Raw genomic sequence first — 16,107 nt, 5'->3', positions numbered from 1 at the left:
CTAACTATACTCAAATGCCATGATAACTTCTAAAAAGTCCTAAAAACTTTCTTACTCTTTCCGAAGGTCAAAAAGCTGCTGGGTTAGGTGATTGACACTTGTTGCCTAACAGTAGGGTATTAAGTAACCTGGCCTTTGCTCTATCTCAGCAGGAACTTAGCTGCTCTAACTCGGCTTGCTAGATGGACTAAGTTGTATATGTCTGCTTGCTATCTCAAAAGCAATTAACTCATGACACTTGAAGACTTGCAGGATTCTCAATGGAATTTTGACAAACAAAAATACTTAATAGAAGTCCTATTATAAAAGAACTTAATAGTTATTAATATAATTTTAGAAATTCTTATAGGATCATCATTAGAATTAAGAAATCATCTATTTGTCTATATAGCATCACTACAAGACAGTACATCTTCATTGTTCTGCAGAGATATGCCCAAAAGAGTAAGCCAATACCTAGTGATTGCTATATATATTTAATAATAACAGGAAAAGCATATTAATAGTAGAAATGTTTCTACAATGTGATTCTTCTCAGCCTTGCCTAGAGAAACATTTCTGTCATTAACTTTAATAGTCCATGACAGAACCATCTCAGGAAGATCACCTGCTAGTATTTAGTCTCTTCTTAATGGTTCCTGACAATTTGTAAAGCCTTCCTATCTTATCATATCATACCTACTTTCGAGTTACTTACACTTATCTTCCCAGTGCCAGAAGTTCAACAGAAGAAATATTTGATCTCTATACTTGGAAGGTTCCATTTCTGTTCTGTTCCCCTAATTAACTCTTATTTGTCATGTAAATTATATTTGGAGGTTGATTCTGTATAGATTATTTCAAGATTATTTAAGACTTTTGTTTTCTCTCTTGACCATATACCTTCCTTATTATTCTTTTTTCATAGCACTTTGAGGAGTCTCTTTTGCTCTCTATTAAGTGAGTATTTTCAATACAATCTCTCAAAATGTTACTTATAAAACAAAGTAAGATATTGTAAAAGAAAAAGAGAGAGAGAAAGATTTTTAAGAGGTTAGCTTTTAATGTAAGTCCCATCACACACACACACACACACACACACACACACACACACACACACACACACACGGTGAAGATGTGGTTTTAGATGTGGTAATATAATCTTTTCTCAAGTTTTCTGTTTGATGTTTCAGTAGATTAAGAACTGAGTAGCTCTAGTTTTTGATGCCATAAAAGCCTGGGGAAATCAGAGCATCAACCCGTCACAATTTCAAGAATTTTAAATCACAACAGTAGTTGGTTCATAGTGAGCTATGTCCCTAATCAATAAACAAATTGTTTTTGTAGTTGACTTGTGAAAATGAGCCACAGTTTATGCAGTAAATTCAAAATCAATTTTATTAAAATTTGTGAGCTTTGAAATACTATGTCATTTGCAATAAGTTTGTACCACTTTCATTTTTTGATATGAATTTACATATGTAGTTCTTGCTACCAAAAAAACCCCCAGCCATTTGTATTTTAAATTATTCTTCTTTAATTAAAATTTTACTCACAAGTGAAAATAGAGCTCCAAAACATAATTTTTATCTTAAAAGTGTGAGTTAAACTGAATCTGATGGTATAGGCCAAAGTATCTGAAAAGCTGACAAAAGAGAAGTTAAAGTTTGAATATTGCTTGGTACAATTGGAATATAGTACAGGATCAAGGCCAACCAGAGCAATTTAGAGAGACCAAGTTTCAAAATCAAATGTAGAAAGAGGGCTGAAGATAGAAGAATCAGGATAAGAATATTCACATAGTACATATGAGGTACTATATTCAAGTTCTGTTGTTAGGAGGTGGTATAAATAAATGGAAACAGTTATTTTAACACAGACAAATGAAGAAGGTTATACTAAAAACATAAATGCTGTTTATTTAGAATAAGTGCTCAAAAATGTGAGCTGAGACATCTAGTTTTATAGATTAAAAATATAAAGGGAAGGAAGTTACAGTAAACTGTTATGTCACAGCTTCATTAGTCAATATCCAATGACATTGGTTGAATCTCCGTTTATGATATTTATTTCATGTAAAAATTTCAATAAGCAGAATAAAAACTGTCAAAGTTATGTAGTGCTCTGATGGCATCTATGAGTTTCTATGACCATAGGCTAAAGTAAAATTAAACAGCTAAATGGCTTGTGAGGGGATTCAAGGAGAACGTGACTGACTGCTATTCTGAAATTTTGTCTACCCATTTCACAAAAACAACATATAGTTCCTTTTTCTCTTATTTCTCTACGTATAATAATGAAATATTAGAGATTATTATCTCAGTACTTTTTCAAAGCCACCTCAATACTATGATCAGTATTTACTATTATACATGAATTTCTGAGACAGACTAGAAAGACAAAGAGAATTATGGTACCTGAGAAGAAAAATAACTTTTCCATCTTGGTATGTAGTATCTCTTTTCTGGTGATGTTATGAGCCGCGCCGGAGCTCAGGCTCTGTTTGAGGGGGATGGAGCGCGCGAACTGGCAGCTAGGGAAGTGCAGAGAGGAAAACTACAAGCTGCTGAGCTCGCTCAGGATACAGCCCACTTCCTCTCAGGCAGTTAGTTCCATACGATAAGTGCTATGGTTAGAGACGCCAAACTCACAGCCCAAACCAGGGCAGGATATGAGCAAACTGGCAAACAGCCAATCGGGTGTAAACACTACAAGCTAAGGGTTATATAAGCTGGCACCACAGACCCCCGCCTGCCCCCGTCCCATCTCCTCTCCTCATTGATGAAATAAATATTGTTGTGGAAGGATCCTGACCCGCGTGTCGTCTTTCGCGGGCGAGAGCATGCGTGTGCGGGTTATAGCTGGTGCCGAAACCCGGGTTGTTATGCCACACCACCGCTGGTGCCACGGACGGGGACGGGGACCCTCAGCTTTTGCGGAGCAGGATTCAGAACCACAAGACGAGGTAAGCTCTGAAAGGCATGCATTTTTATTTTCAGCTAGCAGGAGCCCTTGAAGCCTTCGCTATTGTTCTGGTAGCACTCATTCTGTTCCTTTTGGTTTCATTCTGCTTCCACAAATATTCTTGTTAAACGGGACACTTTTACAAAGAAACTTGCAGCCATTGGGCGTGGTTAGTCGGTCGTATATAAGCCGCAGCGCCCCTCCCTGTGTGTTCGTTCCTCTCGTACGTAAGAGGGCAGCATGGGAACTTCACATTCTGTGGTTACGGCTCTTCAATCACTCTTTAGGCAACATGAATTAAAAGTTCCCACCAAGACTTTGCAGAGGTTTGTAAAGGAAGTGGATCGCATAGCTCCCTGGTATATCTGCTCAGGGTCACTAACGCTCGCTTCCTGGGACAAACTGGAGGGTGATTTGCTTAGAGAACAGCAGAATGGGAAATTAATGCCTGGAACTAGACCACTGTGGAAGCTAGTTAGGTCATGTCTACTGGATGAGAAATGCAGTCCGGCTATAGAGACAGGCCATGGGGTGCTAGAAGACCTTCAGAACAGCATGTCAGAATCAGAGTGGAATAAGAGATTGAGAGCTCGCAGAAAAAAGGAAAAAGGTATACCAGAAGCATCAGGCCCTTCCAAAGACTCACAGTCTGCGGAAGAGAGAGATAAGGGGAAGAACACCCTGGGTGAGATATATATGAAGAAAGATAGGGAAAGATATACCTTAGAAGAGAAAGGTAGGGAGGGAACCAAGGCTCCAGAAAGAAAACCCCTGTATCCGGTACAGGAACTAAAAGCCTTGAGAATTGATAATTGTGAGCCAGAGGAACTCAGCTCCTCTGAGGAGAAAATCTCAGATAAACAGACAGCCTACTATGATAAGTAGCTGCCGCTGCAAACTGGAAAGCAGAAGAAAACAGGAAATAGGGACTACATGGTTTCTCAGCCTGTTGCACTCCCCCAAACTATTGTTTCCAGTGCCCCTCCACCTTATGTGGAGAAGCCTTATGCGGAGAAGCGCTGCTCAGATTCCTTCCTGTCAAAGGGAGATAAGAAAAAGTTATTGCAGGCCTTTCCGGTGTTTGAGGTTGCAGAAGGAGGTCGAGTCTATGCACCGGTAGAATATGGTCCCATTAAGGAACTTGCTGAATCAGTTAACAGATATGGAGTTGATGCTAATTTTACAGTCATGCAGCTTGAGAGACTTGCCACTATGGCTATGACTCCGAATGATTGGCAAAGTACAGTAAAAGCTGCTCTCCCTAATATGGGACAGTACATGGAATGGAAAGCCTTATGGCATGATGCTTCTCAAGTACAGGCAAGGGCCAATGCCAATACAGAAGGCAATCAAAGAGAGTGGACGTTTGAATTATTAACAGGACAAGGACAGTATGTTAATGACCAAACAAATTACGACTGGGGAGCATATGGCCAAATTTCAGCTGCTGCTATTAAAGCATGGAAGGCCCTCTCCAAGAAAGGTGAGGCTGGGGGACACCTAACAAAAATATTACAAGACCCCCAAGAGCCATTCTCAGACTTTGTGGCTAGGATGACAGAAACAGCAGGCAGAATTTTTGGAGACCCAGAGCGAGTCAAACCATTGATAGAACAACTGGTGTATGAAAATGCCTCACCAGAATGCAAGGCAGTCATTACCCCTAGAAGAAACAAAGGGTTAACAGACTGGATAAAGGTTTGCCGAGGACTTGGAGGCCCTCTTACTAATGCTGGCCTTGCAGTGGCTATCTTACAAAGCCAAAACCACTCTAGTCCTGGCAGCCGTAAAGTCTGCTATAACTGTGGCAAACCAGGTCATTTGAAACGAGAATGTCGTGCTTCCACACAAAAAAGAACTCCAGGGCTTTGTACAAAATGCAGAAAAGGTTATCATTGGGCTAATGAGTGTCGCTCAGTTAGAGATATTCAGGGAAAGCTTATTCAACATGATTCCCCACCAGTGGGAAGAGATGAAAGTATTCCAAAAAAAGGATTTCAGGGCCCCAGATCCCAGGGCCCCAAAAAATATGGGACACAAATCAGCAACCAGAGGACACTTCTAGCCACAGAGCTACAAGAGGCTCCACAGGATTGGACCTCTGCTCCACCTCCCGATTCTTATTAATGCCTCATATGGGCGTACAACCTATTACAGTTGATTTTAAAGGCCCCCTGCCTGAGGGAAGTGTTGGCCTCATTCTAGGTTGCTCCTCTCTTACCTTGAAAGGGCTTGTGGTTCATCCTGGTGTGATAGACCAAGATTATACTGGGGAACTTCAAGTTCTCTGTTCTTGTCCACAAGGTATATTTTCCATCTCTCCTGGAGATAGGATTGCTCAATTGGTTGTTTTTCCAAATTTACATAATTGTTTCCCATCCACTGGGGTGCCTAGAGATGCCAAGGGACTTGGTTCTTCAGGAACTGACTTTGCTCACTTGGTAGTTGACCTTAAAACTAGACCCACCTTACAATTAATGATAGAGGGAAAGAACTTTATCGGAATTCTGGACACAGGAGCTGACAGAAGTATTATTGCCTCCAACTGGTGGCCTAAGGCGTGGCCTGTTACACAATCATCCCACTCCTTACAAGGGTTGGGATATGAAGCCAGCCCTGCAGTCAGTTCACGCTCATTGACTTGGCAGGCACCAGAAGGTCAAACAGGAAGCTTTATACCTTATGTGCTTCCTCTCCCTGTTAATCTCTGGGGAAGAGACATCTTACAAGACCTAGGATTAACATTAACTAATGAGTATTCTCAACAAGCCATCGATATTATGAAAAAGATGGGATATAAGGAAGGAAAAGGCCTTGGCAGAAAAGAACAAGGAAGGTTAAGCCCAATCTTACAAGAGAGTAGTACAGGAAGACAAGGTTTGGGTTTTCCCTAGTTGCCATTGATGGTTCTATGCCCATACCCTGGCTTACGGAGGAGACCATATGGGTTCCTCAATGGCCCCTATCCTCTGAGAAATTAGAAGCTGCTATAAGGTTAATTAAAGAACAAGTACAGCTTGGTCATTTAGAGCCTTCTACCTCTCCTTGGAATACACCTATTTTTGTCATAAAAAAAGTCAGGTAAATGGAGACTTCTCCATGATTTAAGAGCCATAAATGCACAGATGCGACTATTTGGCTCTGTACAACGAGGCCTACCTTTACTTCTGCTTTACCTAAGCAATGGAGGATTATTATTATAGACATTAAAGATTGTTTTTTTCTCCATTCCTTTATGCCCACAAGATAGACAAAGATTTGCATTTACCTTACCTGCTGTTAATCACTTTGAACCAGACAAAAGATATCAGTGGAAAGTTTTACCTCAAGGCATGGCCAATAGCCCCACTATATGTCAGCTATATGTACAAATGGCCCTTGAGCCAATTAGGAAGCAATTTCCCTCTTTGTTGCTGGCTCATTACATGGATGACATTCTTATGTGTCATAAGGATTTAGATATTTTGCAGACCTCATACCCTTTATTACTAAAAACCCTAGAACAATAGGGCCTGCATATTGCTACTGAGAAAGTTCAAATTTCAGAAATTGGCTCTTTTCTGGGGACAGTTATTTACCCAGAAAAAAATAGTTCCTCAGAAATTAGAGATTCGCAGAGACCATTTACACACTTTAAATGATTTTCAAAAATTATTGGGTGATATAAATTGGTTGAGACCATTCTTAAAAATTCCCTCTGCTGAATTAAAACCTTTGTTTGATATTTTAGAAAGGGATGCTCATATTTCCTCACCAAGAGCTTTAACACCGGCTGCAAGGCGTGCTCTACAAGTGGTAGAAAGTGCCTTACAAGATGCCCAGCTAAAACGCATAGATGAAACCAAAGCCTTTGACTTACGTGTTTTTAAAACTAGACACTTACCAACTGCTGTGTTATGGCAGGATGGGCCCTTGTTATGGGTTCATCCCAATGCCTCTCCTGCAAAGATTATTGAATGGTATCCAGATGCAGTTGCTCAGCTTGCCCTTCGTGGACTAAAAGCAGCCATTACCCATTTTGGAAGGGAACCTAGGGTTTTAATAGTGCCTTATACTGCCCATCAAGTCCAAATATTAACTGCTACCTCTGATGTTTGGGCAGTGCTGGTCACTTCCTTTAATGGTCAGATAGATAATCACTATCCTAAACATCCCATTTTACAATTTGCCTTAACTCAAGCTATTGTATTTCCACGCATTATATCTCAGGAACCACTCCTAGATGGAATGGTAGTCTATACAGATGGGTCAAAAACAGGAGTAGGTGCCCATGTGGTTAATAACAAAGTTACATCCAAACAATACCATGAAACTTCACCTCAAATTGTGGAATGTTAAGTGGTGTTAGAGGTTCTGGAAAATTTTCCAGGTCCCTTAAATATTGTTTCAGATTCCTGTTATGTGGTAAATGCAGTAAAAGTTTTAGAATTGGCTGGAATAATTAAGACATCCAGTAAACTTGTAAAAGTTTTTCAAAAGATTCAGTTTGTTTTAGTTAATAGAAGATTCCCTATTTTTATTACACATATTAGGGCTCACTCAGGCCTACCGGGACCCATGTCCCGTGGAAATGACCTGGCAAATCGAGCCACAAAGTTGATTACAATTGCCCTTTCGCCAAAATTAGACTTGGCTAACGACTTTCATAAAAGATTCCATGTGACAGCTGAGACGTTACGTCGTCGATTAACATAACTAGAAAAGAGGCTAGAGATATAGTAACTCAATGTCAAAATTGCTGTCAATTCTTACCTGTGCCTCATGTTGGAATCAACCCTCAAGGAATCAGGCCACTACAGATCTGGCAAATGGATGTTACTCACATCCCATCCTTTGGCAAATTGCAATATTTGCATGTTTCTATTGATACTTGTTCTGGAGTGATGTTTGCTTCTCCATTAGCCGGAGAAAAAGCAGCCCATGTTATTCAGCATTGTCTCGAAGCATGGAGTGCTTGAGGAAAGCCTAAAGTCCTTAAAACTGACAATGGACCAGCTTACACTTCTCAAAAATTTGGACAATTCTGTCGCCAAATGGGAGTGACTCATCTGATGGGTCTCCCTTATAACCCTCAAGGACAAGGCATTGTAGAACGGGCTCATCGCACTCTCAAGTCTTATTTAATAAGACAAAGAGGGGGAGTCGAGGAAGCTCTACCCTCAGTGCCACGAGTAACAGTCTCTATAGCACTGTTCACTTTTAATTTTCTAAATGTGGACAGTCAAGGCCATACGGCGGCTGACCACCATTGCTTAGAGCCTGACAGGCCAAAAGAAATGGTCAAATGGAAAGATGTCTTGACTGGTCAATGGAAAGGCCCGGATCCTATATTAATAAGATCCAGGGGAGCTATTTGTGTTTTTCCACAGGAAGAAGATAACCTGTTCTGGTTACCTGAGAGATTGACAAGAAAGATCCTAACACCTGGAAATGAACCGATGGATTCCTTGGAAGTTAATTCTAGTCCTCACGATGATTCTTCAGAATTGGGTTCCTAGTATATGGGGAGAATATCGTTGGGCTATTCTATCTGCTTTTCCAAAACCTATGCCGGTCAGACATAGTGCAGCAGTTTTTCCTAAATTCTTCACAACAAATAAGACTCTAGATCTGCCCTATATGCCATATGACCCTACAAGGGCCCCATTAGTCGAGACTCGCTCCTTGCCAGAACGAGGCTCTCTTTGTTTTCAAACAACTGAGAATGGAGACTGTATACCTCTCTCGAGGAGGGCTTTGGGATGGTTTTATGACCAGAGAAAATGGGCAAAAACGACAATTAAGAAAAACAATAAACATACTGAGTTCTCACAACCCTTTTGGCAATCAGCTATTTGGCTAAATGGGACATTTTTACCACCTAACTTCTCAGACGGGGAGTACCCCCATCAACCCAAAGTCTCCCCTCTTTGTAGCGTAGAAGATGAGGGAGGAATTCTGCCCTGGTCTGAATGTCAGTCCCGTATAACACGATGGGCAGATGCCAATAAGACTTTCTCTTTCTCACCCAACATGATGTTGGACCCCAAAACTAATACGGTAATGAGAGAAGGCCCCTTCTTACAGGGCCATAGTATGAATCCTTTTCACAAATGGCTACTCTGTGGAATTAATGGTAGCTGTACTACTCTTAACTCCCTAGTATTTCTTCAAGGCGGGGCGGCTGGAAGGACATATTTCACGGGAATTATTAATGGAACCATGGTTAAACAGGAAGGTGATCGGGCTCCACAAGTAACAGATGCAACTCAGTTGATCACTGGAGTGAATAAAACTCTGATTAAGCAGACAGATTTTTTACCTACCCCTGTCTGTGTTTATCCTCCTTTCTTGTTTATTCTTTCAAATAATTCATTTATAGACTGCACCAATGAGACTTGTGAAATGTCTCCGTGCTGGGATGCCCGATGGGCGTCTAGAGCCATGGTTGCTAGAGTTCCACGATGGATTCCAGTTCCAGTGGAGACCCCCTCTACCTTGTCTCTATTTCGACAGAAAAGAGACTTTGGAATTACTGCAGCCATTGTAACGGCTATATCTCTTGCAGCCGCTGCTGCGACTGCTGCTGGAGTTTCCATGGCCTCATCTGTACAAACAAGTACAACACTCAACCAGATATCAGCTACAATTACGGAGGCTATGAATACCCATGCATCTGCTACAGCCCAGTTAAAAGGCGGCCTGATGGTTGTTAACCAATGCCTTGATTTGGTGGAAGAGAGATTAGACATCCTCTTTCAATTGGCCCAATTGGGATGTGAAAGAAAACTTGGAGCGCTTTGCATTACTAGCGTACAGTATCAAAATTTTACTCGAGCTGCCAATTTGTCTAGAAAATTGTCTTTATATCTTACAGGAAACTGGTCTGAAGGATTTGAGGAAACCATGGAGTTATTGAGAGCAGCGATTGTGACCATCAACGCAACAAGAATTGACCTGTCGATGACTGAAGGACTTTACTCCTGGATCTCTTCAGCTTTTTCTTTCTTTAAAGAGTGGGTGGGAGTGGGCCTGTTTGGTGCAGCTCTATGCTGTGGATTAGTGTTCATGCTTTGGTTGGTCTGTAAGCTTAAAGCTCAACAAAAATGTGACAAGGCTCTCATTACCCAAGCGCTTATGGCTATGGAGCAGGGAGCTAGTCCAGCAGTGTGGTTATCTATGCTGAGGAAAAACTGAATCCATATCTCCAAGTAGTGGTGAATAGTTGTCTTCTCTGTTTAGCCACGAACAGCCTTTGCACCCCATCGAGGCTTCGCCTCACTGCACTGGGATAGGTGTTCCTGGCCTTTATTGGGCTTCTAACATGAGCCTTAAAGAGTGCCTTATTATCAGTTGAGGTTGTCGAGTGAGCACTCGACAAGGAATGTTCCACAGACGTGGATAGATTTCCTGAAAACATGCCTGATTGCATAAAGGTTTGATGACATAGCCCCCTCCATGCACACAGATGGCCGCTGGGCACCATGGAGAGGAGGTCTCCTTTCCCCGAAAAAAGGCATTGGGATGGGTATGGGAAATAAACCCATTACAATATCCCCACTTGCACAGGGGATCAGGCCTCTGTTTTCCCTCAGTGTACAGTTGCACTCAGTTACAACTGATTCACCCTACCCAATCAATAAAACAGAAAGGGGGAGATGTTATGAGCCGTGCCGGAGCTCAGGCTCCGTATGAGGGGGATGGAGCGCGCGAACTGGCAGCTAGGGAAGTGCAGAGAGGAAAACTACAAGCTGCTGAGCTCGCTCAGGATACAGCCCACTTCCTCTCAGGCAGTTAGTTCCATACGATAAGCGCTATGGTTAGAGACGCCAAACTCACGGCCCAAACCAGGGCAGGATATGAGCAAACTGGCAAACAGCCAATTGGGTGTAAACACTACAAGCTAAGGGTTATATAAGCTGGCACCACAGACCCCCGCCTGCCCCCGTCCCATCTCCTCTCCTCATTGATGAAATAAATATTGTTGTGGAAGGATCCTGACCCGCGTGTCGTCTTTCGCGGGCGAGAGCGTACACGTGGGGGTTATATGGTGACGAATGCAAAAAGTTTCAAATAGCACAAAGAAAACCAAGGTTGCTCATGAAAACAATGTATCTAAAAAGACATCTTATCAAAGGGAAACTCTGCTTTTGTGAGGGAAAATTATATATAACCTTGAGTTTCAATCATTTTCCTCACATTACTAAAGCTAAACAATACCCCTTCTAAGTCCATACTACATATTTCAAAGAAAAATATTTCAGTGTTATAAAAACGGATAATGAAGTACAACAACTTTTAGAGACAGAACTTGACAGCTAGCACATCAGTGTAAAGGTATTTGTCTCTGCCCTTAGAAATCCATATCTACTTTCTCAAATATGCTTTAATCTTTTATTCAGTATCGTTATTTCTGCTTTAATAAAATTCAATTTTATATTATATTGACTTACCCTAAAATTCTTTTCTTCAGAGCCACAAATCCCACTTTTGCCTGTGTGAATGTCACTGAAAAGAAGTCCTGAGACTGCTGAAGATGACTTACTGTGTTGGCCTCTGTATCTATCCCACCAGCCTTTTCATTGAAACTTCCATATAAAATCATCTAGAAATTAAATCATCAGTGCATAATAAAACTTTGCAAAGACTGTAAATAGCATTAAATTGTGTTCCTTCTCTGCTTTCTGAAACTTTAGGTGGGAGTCCAACTCAATTCTGAATGTTAATGATATACTGAGTATCTATCTGAAACTGCAATACAACATTGATGCCTCTACAATTACCTAGCCTTTTATCTATCCTTTTGTAATGGTCTGAATAAGGTATGACTCCCACATGCTTATGTGTTTTAATGTTGGTTTTTGAATAGCAGTGCTGTTTTGGGATGTTGTAACACATTTAGGAGATAAGAATACAGTTAGAGGACATGGGTCAGTTGGAACAGGCCTTCAGTTTTTATAACCTCTCCCTGTTTCAGATCAATTCTACTGCATATTGTGAATAAATGTGAGGACATTATGAGTGCTCACTGTATACAACAGTTTTATACAGCTGACTTCCACTACATGTTTCCAACCATCATAGACTGGAGTGTTCTATGAGACCAATTAGTTTCTTGTTAAGTGTGTTACAAGTAAAAAGAAAAGGAACATATATACCCTTGTGTTGACTGCTCTTCTCATTGCAATGACAAAAGAAATGGCAAAAGCAATTTAAGGAAAGAAGTTATTTTGGCGCATACTGTGGGAGTAGCCAATCAATGTCTGATTTGATAAAAGACCTACTCCACAAGAGTGATCCTGTAACTGACAGAGCTTAAGTGACCAAGGACCAGAGACTGTATAGCCCAGAGACACAGGGTGAAACCAACCAACCAAACAAAAAAAGAAATTATTAATAAAATGGCCCTGAATGGCATTCTGATATACTTATAGATAAGTGTCTTATCTAGTCATCATTAGAAAAATTTTCTTTAGAAGCAGAGGGCAACAGATGGCTCATAGCCAGACATTATGCAAAGAGAGAGGCGGGGGTGGCGGAGGAGACTAAATGGGAAGTTACCATCAAATCCATTCCCTCAGAGCTCTTGAAACCTGTTACAAGAGGAAGCAGAGAGAGTGTAAAGACTAGAAGGGACATACAGAATCATGAGAATGAGGTCCTCTAAATCAACTGAGTAAAGGGGCTCATAGAGACTGAAGCCCCAAGCAAAGGGCTGGCAGAAGTATACACCAGGTGCTCTGCATACATATTATAGCTTTTAGCATAGTATTTTTACTGGACTCTTGAGTGTGAATGTGATTCTCTGATTCTTATACCTGCTCTTGATGCTCTTTTCCTTCTGTTGGGTTGTCCTTTCCATTCTCGATGTGATGGTTTTATTTTATTTTGTCATGATTGGTTGTTATCTCTTGGAAACTTATTCTCTTCTAAAGACAGAAAGGGAGATGGGAGGTTAGTGAAACTGGGAGGAGTGGGGAAGCCTGCAGGCAAGATATATGAGAAAAGAATTTATTTTCAATAAAAAATAGTAAAAAAAAAAAAAACCCAAAAAATTAAAACTTAAAAATTGTTTTAATCTGTTATGGCTTACTCTACTGGGGATTAAATTAATTGGAGAGTAGAGGAAACGTATTTTACTTTCTTATGCTTTTGGAAATTACAAAGAGATGCCTAGGTACCCCACTCTTTTCAGACACCACAGGTTAAGTAAATAGAATATTTAACAAAGCTAATAAATACAAGAACAATTATCAAGTCAGCATTCATGACTTCTGCCTATAACTGTGCCCAATAAAATTGACTTTAATAGTTCAACAGTTAAGAAAGCTAGCTTCTCCTTCAGAGGACCTGAGTTGATTCCCAGTGCCCATGTGGCAGATCACAACTGTCTGTAACTGTGGTTGCATTGGATCTGAAGCTCTCTGCTGGGATTTGTAGGTATTGTATGCACATGAAGTCCAGTGCCCAGGCATTCATTCAGGGAAGCAGTCACGTACATAAAATAAAAATAAATACATTCTCAAAGTTTTTGCAAATATAAATGATGAGAAAGTATCTTAAATTATAGGAAAATATCTTCAGACAAAATTCCTTGCATTCCAACTTTTAAACATTTCAATGTTTGGTGTGAGTTAGTTCTAGATCCTTTCTCTCTTCAAAGCAGCTGTTTCTTTCCTACTTGTCTCATTTTGTCTTCTGAACATATGATTTGGCATTCTACTTATTCTACCTGGAGGGTGGAGACAACCTTTGTGCAAGTTATGTTGGCAGCATAGAGTGAGAAATTTTGTTAGTTTTATTTCTTATTATTTTTTCTTTTTATTTTAATTAATTAATTAATTTGTAGCATGGTAAATTAATTTGTGAACCTCACAAATGCTTGGCAAAATTTTTATGCTTGAGTTATATATGTACGAATATCAGGGAGGAGGTGGTAATTTTTAATATAGCATAATTTTGTAGTTACAAGTAGGTTACAAATATACTGTTTCATATAAATTTAATTTAGGATACAAAATAATAGGTTTCCTTGTAAGATTTTTGTATATGTATGTCATATTATGTTCTAATTCACTTCTGTCTTCCACTCTCCTGCTCCCTCTTTTCTGGTCCAGTCCTTTCCCACAGTGTTCCTCTCTTCTGTTTTCCTGACCTAAGTATTCTAAGTATCTCTTTCCTGTCAGTCTCCTACTTTAATTTTCCTTTACATTTATCTGTAACTTAGCTAAAGATCTCACTGCCCCTTTGAAAATGCTATGTGTAATCTCAGTGTCCATGAGATTTATCTTTTGGAAGTTACAGTAAAGGTAGACTGGAAGCTGAGTTGCTAGCCTTTCCAGCTCCCTCTCACCCTAGAGAAACTGTTGCTTTTCTATGTGAGCACAGAAAAAAAGAACGTAAAAGGAATTATTTTATATTTTTCTTTTTGAATGTTATATTAAATAATGTTGGTAGCTCTGATAGGTCAGTTTTCAAAATTATCTTTTTTAGCATATAAGGAAATAGATTTCTTTGTGACATTTTTAGTCATATAGACCATTGTTTTGATCCTGCTGTTCCTTTTCCCCATTAGCTCTTGAAAATCCTCACTATCCCAGTAATGCTGGCCTCCTGTGTATCCCTAAGAAGTTCTTTTTCTGCTTCCATGACTCACATGTAATTACTCTTTCCTGCTTCTCGTTATCCCCTTACCTTCCACTTCACACCTATTTATTTTCACCATCTGCATTCAATATCCAATAAACACAAGGGGAAAATGTAATATTTGTAGTTCAGAGTCTGACTTATTTAAGGTAAGATAATATTCAGTACAATGAGTTTTTATGCAAATATTATCATTTCACGTACTTAAAAAAAAACAGTTGAAACAAGCTCCACTAAGTTTATCTGTTACAGTTTGTTTATCCATTCAGGTATTGATGGGCATCTAAACTGGTTCTATGTCTTAGGTGTGATTAGCACTTGTAAAAACATGGAGGAGCAGGGATCTCTGTGCTATGTTGACTTAGACTCCTTTGGATACATAACCATGAGTGGTATGACTGGATCACATAATAGTTCTACTTTCAGTTTTTTGAGGTACCTTCCTCCAGATTTCCAGTGTCTGTGCCATTTTAACTTCCCAGCAGCTCTGTGTAAATTCTCATCTTCTCCCACATGACTGCTGATATATGCTGTTGTTTCTCTCTTTTTTAATAGAAGTTTTTATTCTATATTTTATTTATTTACATTTCAGATGTTGTCCCCTTTCCCCATCCTTCCCCATAAACTCCCTATCCCATTCCCCCTCCTCCTTTGTGCTTTTATACTATTTTAATTTCGCGCAAGTCTTAAAGTCAGTTCTAGGTTGAGGAACTAGCAATACAATAGATACGAATAGTCAAGGAACAAGCAAGACAATAAACACAAATAGTCAAAGAACAAGCAATACAGTAAACAGAGTTCAGTGATCACTCCCATGAGCACTGTTTCTAAGGGCTTATTAGAATGACCAAAATATCTGAGGCTACTTTCCTGTCCTAGCCCAAAGTCATATTCATTCCTGAAGCCTACTCCTTTGTTCTAGTCTAAGATTTATATTTCTGCCTATACATATACTAACTGAGGAGTGGAATTTCAAAAGAGATGTAACTACTGAATGGCTAAGAATGCCACATACTTTAAAATATTATTACCAGTCATTGCTTCTTTGGAGAACTGTCTATTCAGTTCACTGGCCTATTTTTTGACTGGGAAATTTCTATTTTGGGATTTCTTCATAAGATCATTCTAGATACAAATCTCATAACAGGTGTATACATGAGAAGTCTTCTCCCATTATGTCACTCATATTTAATCTTTTATCATTTTGACATGATACTGCCATCTACAAATTTTATACTTGAGATCACCCAGTGTAGTTTCCAAACCCCTCATGTTTTAAGTAAGTTCATAATTATGTGTGGAGCACCATTTACAGCCATGGTTGGTCACAAGCAGCTCTTGACCTGCAGGTCTAACACATATTTTAAGCTGCCCTTTTTATTCATTTTGTTTTTCTTTGCTGTGCATAAAATTATTGCATTTATCTCATTTCATCATCACTTAGGAAGTTATTTCCTGAGCTATTGTAGTATCCTTCAGAAATGTGAAAAAAATTAAAGATTTTATTTATATATGTATATGAATGCTCTCTTTGCATAT

The 16,107-nt window shown here is 39.7% G+C and overlaps 1 protein-coding gene and 1 pseudogene across 1 annotated transcript; both read left to right on the top strand.

Annotated features, from left to right (window-relative positions):
* Positions 1–2,401: 2,401 nt before the first annotated feature.
* Positions 2,402–11,527, top strand: LOC143433743 (uncharacterized). Its single transcript, XM_076933159.1, has 2 exons — positions 2,402–2,944; positions 8,313–11,527. The coding sequence occupies exon 2, from the start codon at positions 8,374–8,376 to the stop codon at positions 10,117–10,119; it is 1,746 nt and encodes a 581-aa protein (XP_076789274.1). The 5' UTR covers positions 2,402–2,944; positions 8,313–8,373; the 3' UTR covers positions 10,120–11,527.
* LOC143442108 (igE-binding protein pseudogene) lies at positions 2,942–8,314 on the top strand (annotated as a pseudogene).
* Positions 11,528–16,107: the final 4,580 nt, after the last annotated feature.

This window comes from Arvicanthis niloticus, chromosome 4, assembly GCF_011762505.2.
Source record: "Arvicanthis niloticus isolate mArvNil1 chromosome 4, mArvNil1.pat.X, whole genome shotgun sequence".
NCBI lineage: Eukaryota > Metazoa > Chordata > Mammalia > Rodentia > Muridae > Arvicanthis > Arvicanthis niloticus.
The sequence above is the reverse complement of the archived record's forward strand: the minus strand, read 5'-3'. Positions and strand labels throughout refer to the sequence as shown.

Bases quoted from the DNA above. Each gene is read 5' to 3' on its own strand.
- LOC143433743 (XM_076933159.1), top strand. From the start codon at position 8,374: ATGAACCGATGGATTCCTTGGAAGTTAATTCTAGTCCTCACGATGATT.